Below are 20,084 nucleotides of genomic sequence, written 5' to 3' on the forward strand. Positions count from 1 at the left end.
GCAGTAACACACTGCTTTGTCACAACACTAAGGAAGAAACCATTGGACAAGCAGAAAAACACAAGAATAATGAGTAAATTGTTTTCTTTTTCAAGTTGCTCTTGGAAAATATTACTCAAAGATTACTCAGAGTAACTAAGCTTTTCTTCACCTAGTTACAGGTCATTTACTCATCACATCACCATAAAAAAATTTCTCCTCCTCCTCATCTTATGCTGTTACCTCCCCAACATTTACAGACACAGCCAACACAATCCTTCCCAACCCACAGCCTTTGACTCAGCTATGCATATTACAATCTTGTCACCACCTATGGTTGGTTACACCCATTTGGAATTCCTGCTTTTGTAAGCAGGAGCGCAAAACTTTCCACAACTGACATCACCTAAAAGAAAAGTGCTTCCCTGCTGCCCCAGATATATTTTACAAGAGCAGCCTGTGTTGAAGTATACCTCCACACGCACCAGCCCCCACCAGCTAGCTCAGCTGGGTAAGAGACTATTCAGGTACCTGGCATCACTCGCTTCCCTTAATGTCGTATTCCTATCCCTCTCTTTTTAAAGATGTTGATACTCATTTCATAAGGAAAGAAACAGTTGTGACAACTCCAAGGAATCTGTACCGCTTATAGTACACTCACCATGCACTTTCTTAGACCATTTGCCTTCCTTACCCAGCTCTGAGCACCCACTTCTTTAGTGGACACTCTGCCCTCATCTCCTGTCTGATCAGAAAAATCAAATCCCGTTGCAAGTAAAGGGATTCCAGTCTGCCTCAAGGGAAGGCCACGCTTCTGGACTCTGTTTGCCACTTACTTCTTCTCCAAGAAGCTTCCATTCCAGCAGGCAGCTGAGGACAGTATCTGAACAACATTACTGTTTGCAGCAGGAAGACAAAAGAAAAGAGAGAGGGGTTATGAACAGATGTCACAGTAAATCTCTTCAGCTCTCTTCCTTCTATGGGAAACAATGTCAGGATCACACCTTCAGAGGCATAGAGGGTAAGTGGTTCATTCAGGATCATGTAACATCCATCTTTGAAAGGAGGGATGTTAACAGTGCCTCCTTTCCACCTATTCTGCCCTTCTCATGGCAGGCACACAGGGGAAGGAATTTAATCAGTCTGTTCACAAGTTCTTGCTGCTTTTCATGAACTCTAAGCACACAATGAAGGACAACTTTAAAATCCATTTCCCACCCACCATTTGCAGTGTTCTGAGGCAGCCTCACATTCCTCTGATTTTGCTCAGAAGCTCTAACCTGGCAGCCTTGTGACTGGCAACTATCCTCCCCTTGGATACGACCAAGAACCACACTTGAAAAGGCTGCTAAATTTCAAGTGAAAGCATGGCACGGAAGCCAACAAAATTATTTTCAATAAAACTTTCAACAAAGGCTTGTCCAGTGCCACAATACCTACTTGACAGAATTAGAACTGTTCTTTTCTAAAAGCTTTTGCCTCCAGACATCTATAGTTTCATCATTTATTAAACAGGTGTAACGTGTTTCATTTATGGTCCGGAAATCATCAGCAGGCAAGGAATTCTGTGAGAAGATACAGATTTCAGCAAAGACAAGGCTTGTAAAACAATTCCTTCTTATTCATAATGTTTTCTATATACAACTGATAGCTGCCTCAGTGTGGTCTCTGAACAAGTTTGGCTAGGAAGCTGTGGCATTACTAAGAAGCCCAAAGGAAAGGCATGGAAAGGTATGGAAAAAAACCAAGATCATCATCAAATACATTTTTAAAAAGAAGAAAAAAAACACAAGATATCATTTCCTTAAATGTACCAAAGCCCTCTTAAATACCACCATATATAACTACAGGCTTAGTACATTTATTCTAGACCTATTTCCATGCCTCAAAAGCGTATGTCAAACACTTCTTGAAAGAAATAAGACAGAAGCAGAAAAAGCAGTTCAGCATTCAGCCCTCCATCCACTGTATCTTGACAAAACCCCAGTGTATGTGGTCCATGGCCCTACATGCGGACTCCAGTGTCTCAGGAAGAAAGCAGTCCCGCGTTTCCAACCTGCGAAGGAGACTGGACTCCCCTCCCTGCTGACCAAACTGAAATCAGTGTCTTCCCAATGGCTCTTTGACATGCCTCTAAAGGAAGGCAACTTTCAGCCTACAACTCCTAAAAAGTTGTAAATCCCTGTAACAACTGTCAACATTGGAAAGGTTTGTAAGGCAGAATGGACTCCAAAGCAACACTTCATTTTCAGGAGATATTACCGAAAACAAAAGACGCATTGTGAAGGCTGGGATAGGGGAACAGACTTGAGAAGATACTTCATTTGTTTTACCTCATATTTGGAGCAAAGCACAAATGTTTGGTCTCCTCCAGAGAAGATATGTTTAACAATGTGATATTTACAGGCATCTGTTGAAGACAGACATAGTCGTGTTAGAGGCTGATGAACGCAAGTTCCTACTGTGCCTTTTCCCCCACATTTGCACTGCCAGTGTCTCAGGCTTTACACCACAAGGAGCACCTGGGTCCCTTGAAGGCCAGGCTGAAATCAGTTGGAACTCAAGCACTGTAGCACTTTGAGAGATACACGGGGCCTGGCCAGGAGAGAAAAGTTGTAATTTTTAAACTGTAATGGGGGGTTTTAAAGAGAAACCAAAGCCCTTGCAAATCAGTATTAGTACAATTTCATGAAGACTCAAGATCACCAAATGTTGAGCTCTGCCATGAAAAGAGAAAGGGAGAGGGCACACATTAACAGACAGAGCAAGAGGTCACCCAGTAATTTCCATAGTGCATTTGGGACAGGAGCATGGGTTTCTTTTGCTATTTCAAGAACTTTTGCAAAACAATGTCAAGACGTCTTTAGACAGCCATGGGTGAAATGAAAGTATTTATGTCCATTTGCCAGTCCAAATCGCGCATAGTACGTACCAGGTTTCCCTGAGAGTTGCCCATTGTGAGCTGCCCAGTGACCCTTGACAGGAGAGGGACACTTCACATTACAAGTGTGCCCCGTTCCCAGCTGGCCTCTTGTTCCACAGCCAAATGCATAGATCATTCCTGAAGAAGGCACAAAGGCTAAAGTGTGATGTCTGTAACAGAAACGGGTACAAAGTTTGGGCCTTGTTTAACAATTAAAAGAAAAAAACACAGCCTAAAACTTATTCTCCTTTCCCCTAGGCCAGAAACTGGTACAAAGCAGCATCTTTACACTAGCACCAATGCTCAGTTTTTGCCACCTGATGGCACCAGCTTATGGGATGAAGCTCTTTAGGTGGAAGTGACAAAGAGCAGCATGTGCCAGCATATGGCTGGTATCGGGCTCACAGATGGAATTAGCTTAGTCATTTGCTAAGCTTGTACATGTCAAAAGGCAACAACACAGCACCAGTGTTACTAACTCTCTTTTCATGAGAGAGGTTGGAAACTTGTGACCAAATGGGCTGCTGCTCTAAAGTCTTACTAAATTATTAAAATTGAAAGGTATCTTTTACCAGATTACAACACAGGGAACAACCCCAATTAAAAACAACCTCCTTTAGAATCATAGAATCATTAAGGTTGGAAAAGACCTAAGATCATCAAGTCCAACCATCAACCCAACACCACAATGCCCACTAAACCATGTCCCTAAGCACCTCATCTACATGTCTTAAATACTTCCAGGGATGGTGACTCAACCACTTCCCTGGGCAGCCTGTTCCAGCGTTTAACCACTCTTTCAGTGAAGAAATTTTTCCTCATGTCCAAGGCCCTTTAGAGGGCCTTAAAATTCTCATGGGAAGTAAAATTTAAGTTAACTTAGTTTTGACATGTAGGATGCAGAAGCAAGACTATTCCCCCTATTTACAAGGCTCAGTGTCAGCATTAACCTCCACCAGAGAAAGTTTCTGACTGCATACAGGACTCACCTGCCACAAGCAATCTGGGATACTTCACTTCCCATTAGCTCAAGAACTCTTCGGGGGTTCACTTCATCATTCATGGAGTCATGTCCCAGTTGCCCGCAGGAACCTGCACCGAACGTGAACACCCCTCCACTCTGTTAGCAAATCAAACAGCATATTCTCCATTTAGGGACCCATAACCCAGCAGTAACTCTCTGACTCCAGTTTCAGTACAAGCCCAAGCTTCGGCAGAGATTGCTGGGGATTTCCAAAGGATGCAGAAAAGAAAGTTGGGTTCTGCTAATGCAGCTTCCAAATAGCTACCCTGCCAACCATCAGAGATTGACAGAATTATCTTCAGGTATGTCTACATTAGTCCAGCTTCCCCCCACTGTCACCAGATGAGACTGAAATCCCAGGAGGTTTAAACATAGCTGAGTAGCACCCATTTCTACAGTACTTTACACCCATCTCTGTCAGCCGCTGATCAGAAGGACTGTGACCTTTTTCCTTGAAAAAGAGCTTCTACATAACTGATCTTCTACAGTGTTTTTCCCCACAGGAATCCCAATGTCAGCTGTTTTAATTCGTTTTACAGTGGAGAACGCTGAGGCACCAAGAAAGGAAGCAACACCTAGGAAGTGACAGAGGCAAGGCAAGAACTGAGCAGTGATCTACTAAATCCTAGCCCTGTCCTCTGTCCACTAAGCTATACGCCACTTGGAAACAGCAGGTTTGGAACTGAAAACCTCTTGTAAATGCTGTGAGGGACCACTAGTGTTTCATTTAAACACCCATTCGTTTTGACTTGCATTTTATTCTGATGCACAATATCACTCTCTATCTTCCAACAAAATGCTATTTTCACCCCTTTGGATATACATTTGTTAATTTTTTTTGCTCAAAGCTTATTTCTTTGAGCGATTCACCTGAGTTTCACTATTCATTGTCATGGATTACTAATATCTTCATCTTCAAAACCAGCAATGGATCATGTTGGCAATGAATCTCAGAATAAATTATAATAAGACTATACTTTTCATTTAGTTTCTTTTACTGGAGTTGGATGGAATACAGTAAGTCAATCTGTTCTTTTCTACCATTACCCAGGAAACTAATGGAAACCATCAGACAGGCGAGATGGCAGCCAGGGTTCACAGGTTAGCATCTTTACCTTTGTCAGAACTGCTGTGTGTTCCTCTCCACAGCTGATGTAAACAACCTTCTGAGACCGCAACAGCTTCACATGACAAGGGGATTCTCGGTCTGCATTGAAGACATAGAAAATAAAGGAGCTGTTTCATAAAAACAAACCTAAATGTCTGAGAAAACCACTGGCAGTTTGATTTTCAGATGCAGTGTACGCGCACAATGGAAGCTTTAACAACTGTGGGGGAAAAAAACTACATCTTTGAGTACTTCACTGCTGCTTTCCTCCTCCAATTCTTAAAAGATTTGTCCTGGCTCAAAGAAAATTGTCCAGAGCAAGAATGTAAATATTGAGAATCTTGTATAAACTCAACATGCACTTGCAGTTTGGGAGGTATGATGAGTGCAGCTTAGCTACACCCACCTTCAGCCTCATGCTCCATTCCAGACTCCTCACTGACAACTGCAAACATTTGTTTCCAAAACCTTGCTTAGACCTTTTCCATACAGAACAATCCTGACACATGGGAAACACCAGAGCAACACACAAGCTGAATCCCAAGGTATATTTAAGTGTCTAGCCTTCCTTCTGTTGTCATCCTTTAAGAAGATCCTCCTACTTGCAAAGGCTAATCTCTGCCAACCATTAAATGATGCTTTTCCCCTTCACTCTGACATTGTAATCATTAAAAGTGGGTCTCCTGACGATGAGTACATTAAGCAAGGTTACATGTTTTACTGATGTAAAAGTAAAACAAGAGCTAAGCATTTCAAGGAGCAGTAGGCACCCCAAAACAGTTAGATATTAAGGGGAGCAGCTACTTCATACCAACAAAAAATCAGGTTCCTACCTATAGAAGTTGTCCATTTTTTAAGACTCTCACCCAAGGATTTGACAGGTGCTTTTTTCTGGGTAGTGAAAGGAAAATGGTCACATTTTCATGGATTTAGAAATGAGAACAGATTTTTCATTTACTTTGTTCCGTATTTTAGCACTCTGATCTTTATTTTGACAGGAATGACACTTCTTATCTCTACAGCATAATCGTTAGTGCTGCAGACTACTCATGTTTGTAGACTTTGCTGGTCATGTTCACTGAGTATAATTCACACTGTCAGTAATTACCATGATTCAGTTACCGTAAATATCAGGTATTTACTAGGGTGTCATGTATTGAGGGTAAGCAGAGTATGATCCCTGGCCAACACAGCCCCACAAGTAGATGCCCCTTATATGTTCATCTAAGATTAGCCCCATGTCAAAACAAGCCTCTCATCAAAACTGCAGCTTTGTTGAAATTAGAAGCATTTATCTGCCAGTCTACATGGCAGAACATTGCTACTCTTATGCAAGATTAGCTCTCACTTACATATAGTGCAAAAGAATAGACCTGGAGCATTTTTGAGAGAACACAAGATAAGCAATAAGTCTTACAGTTGTGTTTCATATTCCTAAAAGTGTAAAGCAAGATGAAATGATGCATATAACATTTGAGCACCCTTTGCTAAACTACGGGCTGTTTTTAAGTAATCACTTTAAATACATGTTCCAGTTGGTACAGTGGGTTGTCAAAACACGTCATTCCATTATAGGTACACAAAACGTGAGGTAACGCTTTTCTCTTGCAACATACAGTATTTATATGCTACGACATTATGCAACCTAGCATTTACAAATATATACACACCTCATGTACTCACCCATGCAAAATAAGTTATCTGTGCACAGTAGGTATCACATCCACACTCAGTAACTTGCCGAGATATTTAAAGCTACTCAGCAACTATGCAGAAAACTATGAAGAGGTTGATTTAAAGCTCCAAAGAAAAAAATCTTACACTCACTTTCTTTTGCAAAAAAGTTAAGAATGTGTTAACAACAAGCAGGGGCGATCTGGGCTTTTCAAACTAGCAGTAATGTCATACCCACTCTTCAGCCTCATTTATAAACCTGTCTTCAAGTCTGTTCATGGCTAGGCTTCACTGAACATGGTCACTTGAAAAAAATACCATCAGCCTTGTGTGTCTGGAAAATTGTGCAATCAATAAGCTAGACAACATTTTACAATACTGAGATACTCTGTGTTGCCATAATTTTGTAGCATACAGTTGCTCACCAGTCAAAAACACGTTGGGAAACAAGGGGATGGGTTCAGCCTGCTGTTCTGCAGGGAGAGCCTTTGCTCCATATCAACTTCAAACAAAATATGGACAAAGCATTTCTGAGAAGAAGAAGAAAGAATATGAGCATTTCCTTCAATGTGGGCATGCTGACACTCACATTTGAAAGATCTTTCTTTTTGACCTTCCTCACTTCCACTAACATCCACAAGTGGAAAAAAAATGTTTCTGTTCCTACTAAGTAGGAAAAGCCTGTACAGTCTATCAGAGACTGTTCCTCTGCCCTCTCCTCTCAAGAGGAGTTGCTGAGGGTTACATATCTGCTCAGTAAAAATATACTGTCAATGCTAACAGAGACGCTAGGCCAAAAAAGTCCATCCTTCTTTCACCTAGGAGCATAATTTTAATACCTCGTTCATCACTTAGTCCTAGCTGTCCCGAGCTGTTCTTCCCCCAGCCAAACACAGCTCCTGAGAGAGAGAGGGCAAAACTGTGGGCTCCGCCTGCAGCAACCTGAGCCAAAGGGATCCCATCAAGAGACTTGACACGTTGTGGACTGGCTTGGGAGGGACATTCTTTACCCAAGCCCAGCTGACCATAGCTGTTCTGCCCCCATGTGAAGAACTGGCCATCTGAAACAAGGAAAGAAAGAACAGTGAGCAAGAGCTGGTCAACAGAAAAGCAAGTTTGTCAAAATGAACAAGAACCAGTGCTGGGGGCTTTGCTCCCACCTGAGCCTCATGATGGAAAAATCAAGCAAGACATTCTTTGCCAAAATAAAAGCACAGCCTGAAGCCACCGGGTAAATAAACAGACATGCAACTAAGGGCAAAATACAGTATCAGACTGCTGTAAGTTAAACAGCGTAACAAAGAATGGTCCACATGTTGCATACAGAAAAGTAATAGCCAAGGGTAATTTCAACACAAAGAAATTAACTACACACATTTTTCTGCATCAACGTGGAAAGCTTTTAAGTGTTCCTGCCATCATTCACCAGTGAGACAGTGGGTGGCCTGTGTGTAATGTTTTCTTTCTTGACAATATTGGCAAAGTTCTTCTTCAATATTCATGGTACCTGATCTATTTTATAGCCTCCCATTTGGCCTGAAAGCAGTTCGGACAGGGATGTCCTTGGTTTATTACGCAGAAATATACAATCTTGGACACTGCAAAATAACAGTACAAATTTTAGTAATAAGTAATGAATGTTACAGTACCTGCTGCCAAAGCCAGGCAATGCCAATTCCCACAGGAAACCTGCAGTATTGTCTGTTGGTTCAATTTCTTTATCAACCTGAAGACAACAACTATTTTAGAATAAGTGTCCACAAATACAGTATCACCTTAGGTCGAAATTATGATTTCCATTCAGATATTTATTCTATACATACACATAACCTCTGGTTTTGAGACTGAGGAACGGAGTCTTGAAGGTGATGCAGATCCATACATAATAGATGCAAATCTGCGGAGACCTTTAGACACTTGATTACTAACTCCAACTACATTTACTGCCATAACGCTGAATCCAGCCATCTGGAAATGGTGAAAATAGCTGGTTCTTGGTGTCTCTCTCACTATTCTTTTTCAGACATCGAGATTTTTCATGCTGTCAGGAGCCTAGCAGTTCCTATGAGTTACAGCACCAAAACCTCTTCAGTCCTTTGTACAGAGAATAGCATGTCAAAGATTCAAGTTATTTCACAAAAATGTGATTTTTAAAATGGCACTATCACATTGACATGTGAGCCTGTGTGATATCAGAGCCACCTGCAAGTTAAGGACTGTCTTCCCACAGAGCCCTTCAACTCGAACATTAATGTTTTGTGACTGAAACTCTTTTCCTTTAAATACTGTTTCAACAATGACAGCCACCCTAGACAGATGTCCCAAACCGCTGCTCTGCACTGGATCTGCAGTATCTGACCAAATAAGAGACAGACTACATCTGGTAATGTAGCATGATACAACACCATTAAGTACAAAGAGACCAGTTATCTTCATTACGGTCATAAGCTAAGACCTATCATCTGTGAATTGCTTTGGATGGAGTAGTCTTGGTGTCTGCCGCTGGCCACTGCCACCATCTACATGTCCTTGCACTTAACCCTATTTGTGCTTTGACACAGGTAAGATACATTACATAAGTAAACGAAGAAAATTGAGCACTACCCTGAAGTTTCTGAGCAACATTCACTATTCAGAACTGCAGTAGGCTGGCTTAGTAGCTTTGCTGCTAATAGGCAACACTGCAAAAGTTTCAGAGCTGAGGTGCCAGATCATGCAGCCATATTTTTTTCCCCCGTTCTTGAAATTATCTCCTATCTCAGAGGACTTCCTAGGGACTGAAATAGAGACTGGTATCACATGCAGCATTTCTATTTTTGGGTCCTCCCTCGTGCACCTCCTTGCTCTGTAGAAAACACAGTAGCATTTTTCACTGAGGAAGCCAAGCATGCTCTGATTTTCTTCTCCGTGCCCCAAGCACCCGTGGGCAGAAGGCCTATCCTGCCCAAACCTCCTGAGGAGTTGTCTGAATCCCAGGGGGGCTCAGCGAGCACCAGTACAGTATGGAAAGGGAGGAGTCATCACCCTTACATCCCTATGTGAGAAGTGCCCAATTACTGCCCCTCTGAGAGAACATGCTCCCACTGACTCCAGGTTGGAAGGTGAGCAACCCTTGATGCATCACCTCCAAGGAGCTGCCTTAAGGAAACCTGAACCTGTTAAAAATTTACCTTGGTACCGTCACTGCATCTTCTATAGTGGTGAGGCCCAACTGTCCATCGCTGCCGGCACCCCAGGAAAAGAGCTGGCCCTGGTCGCTGAGCGCCACACTGTGAGACTCTCCGCAGGCCACATGCACGATGTGCTGCCCAGCCAGGGCTCCAATTTGCTCTGAGGAAAACAGAAAACCTCCCCAGTCACAGGATTCATCTCACAGATCTGACATGCAGACATCAGGTCTAGGCAAATCTGCATGCAAAGCCATTTAGATGGGTGCACTGATCCTCAATTTAGTTTTAAAATACCTCCTACAGGAGGAAGGCACCAGGTTTTACTGAGAACACATAACTGCTGAGTTCTTTGATAGTCTGGTCTGCATATCATAGGAGAAAGGCAGGTACATGCCCCCAGGCACAATGACGGTCTACACACAGACAGCCTCACAGATACAGGGAAACCTATCAGGTTATTTAAGAACAACCAGACTTCCCAGACTTGAGGTTTTCTCACTCAGTTTTGATGTGGGGATCAGCCAGGACCCAGAAATTGGGAGACCCTGTAAAACATTTGACCTTCCACAGCACATGTCCAATGAAGATGAGTCATCCACAAAGCTAATCAACCCATCCACCCCTTGCTTTACTGCTTGATGCGTGAAAGTATGTGTTACAACATCCCCTGTGCTAAGCTTGGAACAGGTTTGAACCTATCAATCTATTAATACCACTGTCAGACACTCAAAAAAGTCCCATAAAAAGGAAGTAAAGCAAGAAGGCCTTACAGAGGAATTAAAAAAAAAATCACTCAGTCCTCTGGAAGATCACCCACAATTGATTTTTCATCATTACATGACATTAGGCAACTGAAGTAGGTTTGACAACCACTCTTACAACATCAACAACCAAATCTTACTCATTACGCAGAGTTTTACAAATGGACATGAAAAAGTCTTGTTTTGCAATAAGACATTGGAAGTGCCACACATCTGATGGAAAAAACTACCCACAAGCCAGATAGAAGCAAAGTTGGTTTTCTTTTTTCTTCTCTGAATAAATATGTTTCAGGTGGATGAAGAAAGATTTCACCCTGTAAGCTACAAGGCAGTGATCAGTTTTATTAAACTCCCACTTGCCTATGACATGAGAGGGAAGGGTAGTTACATGTCATTCTATGAAAATGATATCCCATATCAAAGGCATCCAGAAATCATTAACATACTTAGCACCAAGACCTTCATACCAATCAATCTAATGTCTTAAATGAATTTAAAAAGAAGGCATCCCTAGGAGGACTTGCCTTCTAAGTCTGGGAGCCAGAAAATGAGAAGAATCCCAAATGGATGTCATGGAAGAGAAAGGTGACAATTATTTAAGTATGTATTCTAACAGAGGAAAATGCCACCTGAACATGTGCTTCCTTCCACTTGAAGTAATTAATGGCAATGGAGGTGCAGTTTACAAGTAATAAGCACACAAACGTCTAGGAGGGCTTGAGGACTGGGCCTGCCTGCCGTTCAGCCATCCTTTAGCCCTGCCATCCAATAATGCCCTTTGCCCTGCAGTTTTTTCCAGCAGGACTAATTTCACCAGGTCCCACTGCCAACCCTATGCAAAGACACAGACAGGTTTTGAGGGCAGTAACTCAATTTACACACACAGTTTCCGCTCTTGGGCCCATAAGCATCCAGCTGTAGCACTGCTTGGCAGCCTGTTTTATGTTCATTTGCATATATAATTGAGGGAGTCTATTTTTATCCATGAGCTCTAAACAACCAGCAGCTGTACGGGCTGGTCAAGGTCAATCACAAACAACAGACAAGGTATCTCAACAGCACATGTGGCTGTTGTCTATCCCTCTCAGTCACCCAGCAAGACAAAAAAATACCCACTGCAACATGCCTGACACGCCACCTAAGTTCAGCCAAACATGTTTCTGTACTGGGACCTGAAGGTCCAAAACTAAAGCTCCTGCTGGAGAGGATCCCACCATCAAAAGAGAGGGATGAAGCCATCCTCATCTCCACAGGAAATCCCTTTGATTCATGAACCCATCATTTTGCTCTAAGCTTGCTGGCTGCAGTGCACTGAGACTGGCTGTTATCCAGAGCACCTGAGCTCTTAAAACTGGTCACAAACTCACCAGCCTGCCCTTCTTCCAAAGCTGGTCCCTGCACACTGCCAAACACTCCAGGGGACAATACAAGTATGACACAATGACAGATGTGGACAATATGGGAGGCTAGGGCATCCATAATGGAGACTGTTTTGCTACCTGCAGGCATGACTAAGCTAATTTCTTCCCTGGGAAAGCAGTATTTGCCACACTAAGTATACATGTCTCATTTGCTGTGGAAGGACTACTGCGAGCTGCCCCTGAGCCATCAGAGCACCTTGGGGAGGTGACAGAAGACTCCAGTGACCAAAGATCAGCATCAGGAGCTGAAGGAGGCAGGACTGACCACAGCAGTACTGCAACTGGAGAAAAAGTGCCCTGAGGTATCAGGAGGCTGTGGCAAGGACTACATAGCAAGGGCTTCACACACTGGGACACATAGAGAGGACATCCAATGGGTTTAGAAATCCAGAGTGGCTGCTTCAGTCCCCATAGACTCCACCTTAAGTTTAATTTGGCAACACAAACCTGACCTTGTTCTATCTACCATCCCAGGGGACTAATAAATACCAACTTGTTTTGAAAGGCTGCCCTGTGTCACTGAAAGCCTTCAGTGACTGCACTGCTCACCCAAGAAGCACAGTACAGCCTCACCTGGACTCACTGGATGACCACAGACAGAAAAAGCATGCCTGTCTTGGAGCTGAAGATCTTTGCCTTTAGAAATGTACACGTATAGCCCATCTCACCATAGTACATTCCTAAGACCCTGTCAATCACAGCTTGCCTGCAAAGTCATGAAGAAATGTAAACGCCAAACAATTTAAGTTTTACACACTCACACACATCTCTGGAAAGAGATGGAAAAAAGCTAGCCTTCCCCTGGGGGCACAGTCTGCCCAGGCAGTCCAACAACGGTCCTAGTTCACTGTCAGGCTTGCCAAGCCACCGAATATACCATCTCCCTGCTAACATGGGTTGTGTTATCAAAAACATCTGACAATTACTTTTTTGTTGACCTCCCACCCCTTCCTCACATCAAAACGAGGTGTTTTACTGGTTGATATACATTTGTTTTAATTTCCAGAGCATGTTCCAGAGCATCACAACGCCATTTACTCATGCCTTAGAAAAGATGCATCACTGCACTGAGATGAAGGGTGCAAAGGGTGAAGTTTATTCTTAGTATTGTGTCTTTAGTAACTGATGAATAAAACCAGTCAAACGGAGGTTAATAGGCACAATTACATAGAAAGCTAAGCAGAACAAAACCCTGAAAGCAACAGGGAAGGGCTGAAGGAGTTATGCAATACAGTGCTTCAACATGTCATAAAGCTTTCAAAAAAAAAAACCCAAACAAAAAACCAAGTTCCAAGAAGTACACACTGACCCAATCTTTTCTTTCTGAAGCCATCAGCTGTCTCAAAACAGCACCAATGTTCGGAAGTCATTTATCAGTTCTTCATATCTGTTGGAGTTCCGATTTTCATTTCTCTCTTCTGTCCACTTTAACTCATGGATCTCAACATAAACAGACACATCAAGGTTTGACTTCTTTTGGTCTTAACCTTGTTAGATCTTTTCATAAAGTACACATTGGACGAAAGAATGAGGTCCAGGCAAAATGCCTTCAGGACAGCCCTTCTCTGAATGTTGACAGGCCTGCTCTTGTGTTTTCTTGCCTGTCTGTGGTTCTCAGGGACACTCCAGCAAAAGTTAAGGACGGGTGCCCTACATTTCCATAACTCAGCTTTCTGACAGTCAGCACATTTAGCTTGAAGGTTTGGAAATGGCACTAAAGCTAGGCCAAGAATGAAAACCCCTGAAAAGCCCACCTTCAGTCCATAGCTTCACTATTTATAAAACAGGGCTTATACTTTGTCCTCACAGTGTTGGAAAGCTATACAAGATCTTGAGTGTCTGCAACTGCTGGAAGCACAAAGCACTCAGTTATACTGCACTGATCAGAATGCACAGGCAATGAATGATTAATTAGCTTTCATACTCCTAGTAAGTTTATCAGAGAGTTGGTACACCCTTTCTATGTATAGCTTCCAGCTGCTTGCAGGACAGGCTTTTGCTAGAGGACATGGCAGAATCCTTCAGCCATATGTGTACCAGGATGTACACAAACAGCACCAGATGGCTTCCACTGTCTGAAAACAACGTAGAGAAACTATCAGCCCTGAGGTTACACCTTCAGTGGCAAAATCTGGATTTCTTTGCTGGTGAGAAGCAGCTGTGGCTTGGAAGAGTTTCAAGTGATTTCAGTCTGCTTGGACACCTGGCCAAAACTCCTCATTGTCTCCCCAGCTTGACAATAAGCAACTCGGAGCATTTGCTCATCTTGGTTGCTGCTGTCTGCTAGGAAAGTGCTCACAGACTCTAAGATAGGTGTCTTACTAGCTTGCCTGGATAAGAAAGAGATGGTGGTAGAAACACAGGGAAGGGAGAAACAACTGTTGGCAAGAAATTCCTCTGGGTTAAATGCTAGCAGCTGGCAAGTCTGAGGACAGATGAGCCAATTTCTTTGCATTGCCATACTTGTTAATATAGTCCATGTCCACATTGAGGATGCCTGAGCAATGTGCAACCAAGATCTAAAAATCAGAAGTGTGAGATACAACATTTTAATGCACAAGGCAGCTGAATATTTAGACACCAATAGCAACCTAAACTTCACCCATATGGTCTTTCTGTTCTCCAAGTACTGAAAAGCCTTAATTCTTACAGGAAAGGAGCTGAGTTCTCTCCTTTTGGAGATGAATTACACCAACACATTAAACCATCTAACAAGGTGACACTAACAGCATTAGCACTTATGGAAGCCTGATCCAACAGCCAAAATCTCCATAAAAACCTGCTACTGCCTTCAACAGGTACTACAAGAAAATGAGAAAAACACTATGGCCCAAACTTATCAGTCACCAGCATTTCATTAAACCACCGTACAAAAAGCAAGTAAACAGTGGATCACCAAACTCCCTGACAAGATACATTAAGTAGGAAACTTCAGCTGACTGCCAACTCCCCAGTCTCCACCGACACATCCCGGAGACGTTTCTGCATATGGACATCCTGGCTGTATTTCTAGGCTGTGATGAGCTTCATAATTTCAGTCCTAATGACGTCAGCTGGTGAGTGTTTTAATGAAACTGGAAAGAGGAAAAAAGAAAAACAAAGTGCAGCAACTGAATTGCTTGCAATCCAAAGTGCACTACGAGAAAAGTACACCCAAGTTTTCTCCCTCCCCTTATGAAGGTTTCTCCTTATTTTGTCAGCATAACTTCAACATCTTAGCTATTCAATGCTTTCACCAGTATTAGCAGCATGAGTACACTCACCAACTTTTCCAGGAAACAGCATCCCCAGTGGAAGTGTGACTCTGCCACTTGGAAACTGGTAACCAGGGAGGGGAAAATCATGCTGTTTGTCAGGGCCTTTTTGCCTCTTCCTCTCTCCTTTAAAGTCCCCAAGAATGAGCCTCTGATTACCCTCTGTACACTTTCAACTCTGACCACCTAGGCATCTCGTGCTCACAGCTACCACGGACAACATCTGGAGTCTGGGACTGGGAGGAAGAAATCAGACTATAAACCACTTAAGCTTTGGAAAGTCTGTATTTTGCTACCAGGTGCTTTTGAAAACATAATCTAACCCAGCCAGCTAAAACTGCTCCTGTGGCTTCACTCACACCACCTCTGCAGGCTGTGGTTTGTCAGCAGTAACACCAGAGGAAGGCTCACAGGGCGAAGGCAAGGGCTGAAGGACAGTTTCAGGAACACACCTTTGTGACTGCAGACAGTCTCTGGCATGGCCAGGCATATGACACGCACAACACGTAGCCAGCTGGAACCGCCCTGCCCAACAATTTCACCACTACTACCTTCCTCCTCACCAAGCCTCTCCAAGAAGGCATTACATGCTTGTTGTGTCTTGCGTTCAGACTATGAGACTACTGCATGCAAGGGTGTGGGAAACGTTGTGCTCTGCACCTGCACAGCACAAGACTACAAGAACAAACCCCACGGAGAGACCACATCCCTGCTGTATGACAGCTACCCTCGCTTTCTGCCTGCTGTTCTCACCCATGCATGGCAGGCCCACCTTATTCTCAAACTTCTTAGTATAGGGCTCAAGCTTTGAAGTATGGAGCAAGCAAGTGTTTACATCAGCATGTAACCTCCTCCAACTTTTGACAACTGAAGTTTACCATATCCATTGAGGAGGCTGGGTTTTACAAGTCCAACTTGCATATCTTGAGGTCTTCCTTTCATGAACTTCACGAACTGCTGCTATGCTTGCAGCAGAAAGTGGAGCACTACCAAGAGCAACCTGATTAGAGAGACTGACAAGAGCAGCACGGAAACTGGTAAGGCTCTGATAATTTGGTTACAAAGGAGGAAATGTAAACAGAGTAGACTCACTGAACAAAAAAATAGAGGGGGGAAGACAGTAAAGGACAGACCAAAGCAGGTAACATTCCCAGGAACACTGTTGGTCACAGGGGTGGGACCACTGTCCATAGGTCAAGACTGAGAAGCTCCAAGTAGAGACAATGATTCTGCAGGCCCTTTTCATCCACAGACACTAATGACACTTAGAGATGACTGCTTCCCTGCACAACACATACAGTACTGCTCATTAATTTATTTAGCATGGCTACTTAAAGGCTTAAATCTGAGAGAGGCTGGTTTAGTTATTAGCACTGCCTTCACTTTATAAAGCTGCCCGTGATCATGTCAAGGAAGGAATGCAAGGGGTGAGGCCACTGTGACACCCCGGGGTGTCACTTTGTATACGGTTTGCCAGCTATTCCCCCTCACAGCTGTGAAAGCAGACACCTACCCTGAGAAAGCAAACCCCTTCCTCAGACATAGCCATAGAAAGCTTTTTACTTCACCACATCACTGCCTTTTGTCTAAGGGGACATAGCCTCCCCAAGCACCTCCCCCTGAGGAGCCATAGGCAGACTGGCATAGGCACAGCCAGCTGGAGAAGACTCTTGGAAAGGGCTGGGCAGGCAGAGAAGGCTTCAGTCTGACAAGCATCAGCTGGCAGAGGAAAGAATCCACCTTCAGACCCTGGCGGTAAACAAGTAAGGGCAGCTCTTTCACAGAGGGTAGGCACCAAGACTTGTGAAGGAAACACAGGAAAATTATATCTTCAGGAAACCCAAAGAGAGCCTGTCTTCCTCTTCAGGTTACTGCAGAGAGTTCTAAAGGTGGTCACTTGGCCAGGCTTGCTGGCCACTGGCAGCACAGAAGCTGTGGCTGGGCTGTGACTCCTGAGAAACCCCCAAGGTCCACCATGCACACCCTGGCAAATGCCACAGCTCCAGGGCAGCAACTCCAGCGTGGGCAGGACATGCTAGACCTCAGGGTGTCATGCTGAGGATGGATATCAGAGGTGGAAGGAGTAATTAGGGAGATGGGTGCATAGATACTACATTTGATGTGCTGGTACTCCACAGTGCAAAGCCGTATTTCTGCCTGTGAAATCCCAAGCAATGCCACAGCAATCTTGAGAGCCGTGACAGAGGTCAATGGCAGTAAGCAGGGACAGCAGATCAGGGAAAAGGAAGAATAAGCCCTTCACTACAGTCCATCATAGCCACATGGAGGAGTTAACATAGTCCTGTGGCAACTATTGAGCCAACCTTATAAACACAAAATAAAAGGCAACCAGCGTAAAATTGACAGCTCCACTTGAAAACCAGCACTTTCACCTCCTAGCACTGCAAGGAAGAGAGATCTGTTCACGTCTTCCCTGCAGTGCTCCCCCAAACACAGCACCACTCCCTTCCCAGATGCCTTAACACAGCCCCTTCCAGCATACATGCTGGCAAACCACTATGGATTTAAGGCTCCAAGACCCAGGAACATCTACAGCCTGTCCTTGGAGCTCAGTCAGTTGCTCCAGGCAGCAAATCACTGCCCCAGGAGGTAAGATAAGAGTTCACTATTATCCATCTGCTGCACTCCATCCTGCAGCACTGCTGAACGAGTATCCTTCCACAGCACATGATCATGTCTGAGCAGAGGGCTCAAAGCGAAACACATCCAAGTCCCTGCAAGACAGTATTGCTGCATACCATACACACTGCAAGCAAGCCAAAAGGGCTTCGCTCCACTTTTTGCCTCTGGACAGGTGCTATTTTGCCATCTTTTCAGATTAGTGGAGCAGTTTTGCACAACAGGAAGCATTTAACCTTCACATGGGCATTTTATATTTTCCTCTAGAAGGGAGGCTACATTTTCTAGGTAGCTGCACTTGGCAGAGTCTCACTTGTGGCAGCCCCAGGCTTTGGTGAAGTAGCATGTGATTTTCAAAGGCACTTGGTGTGCTCCTCACTCTGTTCCCATTTATTTCAATCCTGCAGTGATTTGCATGGGAGCAGGACAAAGCCACACATTCCTGAAAAACCACACCTGGCACAGTGCAGATTCAGTACAGCACCCTTGCCCTTGCTTTCAGTGACATCCCCATCAGGTTCACAAATACTGCTTGAAAATACATTACTGCAAAGAAGCACGGTGACTGGGAAAGGGAGGTAATTAATGCAGTCCTATTAAACATTTACAAGAGTTTATTAATTTTCTCTACTGTAAAATTTGAAGGGCATTCGGAAAAAAAGGAGATATGAGCATCTGTACATTCCCTTTTGGTGAGTTTATATCAGCAGGCAGCTGTTTAAGAGGCAGGTCAGGTGTTAAAAGAGTGAACATTTCTTCACAGCTCTGCTGTAGGAACAGCTGTTTTCTGCTAGCAGCCTTAAGTATCAAAAATATTTCATTTCTGAGAAGAAAAAGAAGTTTCACAAAGATCTTTGAGATAAATTCTTCCTTCCAATACAGCTTAAGTAGGAGTATCAGGCTGTTTAATGTTGACTGAGTCAAACTTAAAATCATCACAGACATAGTTACGCATCTTCTGGAAGATTTGATGTCTATAGACAACAGAGCAAGCAACAAGCATACACCATGAGCCAGAATCAAACTCAGGCCTTCCATATAATAGTCACACACTGAAAAACAAGCCAAAAAAAAAAAGGAAAGGGGATATTCACCCTGAAGACCCTACGCACTCTTGTGAGCCTTCAAGATCAAATCATACAGAATGCTTTACATTCACCTTTACCAAACTCAGGCTTTGTTACATCAAAACATGTGACTGCATGTTTTCATGCAAAGGAAACATAGGATATTAAGGCAAGGGAAAAGCCATCCTTACTGAGGAAAAGCACCCGGGCTGCTTTATTGGGAGTGAATAGAATTTTTGGAGTTGATGGGGAGACATTTCTTATTTCAGATGTCTATTCACAGACCCCCACCTATACAAAAGCTGCCCAGTAACTACATATCACCTGTGGTTGTGTTACATAACACATCTTGAAGACAGCAATGAACTTCCAGCATCAACAGCCACCAAACTACTGAAATCTCTCCTAGAAGCTGGGACTGTCAGCCCTACTTGGGCATTCAGCTTAATGAAGTCATCACTTTTGTCCAGCATGGACAACTATTCCAAGTACAAAAAGGTTGAGGCATTCAGAAAACTTGCGTCTATCACCTCAAGCTTCTTTCCTGCCCTCTCCCTTTACCTCACCACACACAGAGCTACCCACCCATTTTATCCTCAGCCCATCTTTGGTTGCAGGAGAAGGGACAGTCATTAGTGCCACACACCATGCCAACAGCAGGGTTTCATGCTCCTTTCAAAGCCAGGCATGTGGACAGCCTTTATTTCTGTTGCACCTTCAGAAATCCTCTGAATAGTACACATGATACAGGAATAACAAATATGACCAAGATAAATGCAAGTTTAGGTTGCTAAACTGCCCTACAAATCCCCAATTACAGGGCAAAAAGCTGGTCATTCCTACTGCAGCTCTGCCTTTCGAGACAAGAGACATTAAAATGGTCCTTCATATCCCCAGTAAAATAGGCTGTACTGATTCTAAAAAAAAAAAAAAAACACTATCTTGCTTCCCTGGGCTCACTCTTGCTTTTACCCCTCAAAGTGAAATCAAGAGAAATCTGGTGGTTGTAACAATACATGGGGGCAGTTGGGGGGGGGGGGGGGGGGTTTTGGGGGGGTTTGTT

The 20,084-nt window shown here is 43.6% G+C and overlaps 1 protein-coding gene across 1 annotated transcript in view; it reads right to left on the bottom strand.

Annotated features, from left to right (window-relative positions):
* LOC103921753 (probable E3 ubiquitin-protein ligase HERC3) overlaps positions 1 to 20,084 on the bottom strand; it is a 48,961-nt gene that overhangs the window by 21,083 nt on the left and 7,794 nt on the right. Inside the window, exons 3-11 of the mRNA XM_009329765.1 lie at positions 9,879 to 10,038; positions 8,358 to 8,434; positions 7,548 to 7,769; positions 5,042 to 5,133; positions 3,892 to 4,022; positions 2,912 to 3,072; positions 2,313 to 2,389; positions 1,420 to 1,544; positions 816 to 875 (exon numbers count right to left, since the gene is read on the bottom strand). Of these exons, the coding sequence (XP_009328040.1) occupies positions 816 to 875; positions 1,420 to 1,544; positions 2,313 to 2,389; positions 2,912 to 3,072; positions 3,892 to 4,022; positions 5,042 to 5,133; positions 7,548 to 7,769; positions 8,358 to 8,434; positions 9,879 to 10,038 (1,105 nt within the window). The remainder of the gene's footprint in view (positions 1 to 815; positions 876 to 1,419; positions 1,545 to 2,312; positions 2,390 to 2,911; positions 3,073 to 3,891; positions 4,023 to 5,041; positions 5,134 to 7,547; positions 7,770 to 8,357; positions 8,435 to 9,878; positions 10,039 to 20,084) is intronic.

This window comes from Pygoscelis adeliae, unplaced genomic scaffold, assembly GCF_000699105.1.
Source record: "Pygoscelis adeliae isolate BGI_AS28 unplaced genomic scaffold, ASM69910v1 Scaffold67, whole genome shotgun sequence".
NCBI lineage: Eukaryota > Metazoa > Chordata > Aves > Sphenisciformes > Spheniscidae > Pygoscelis > Pygoscelis adeliae.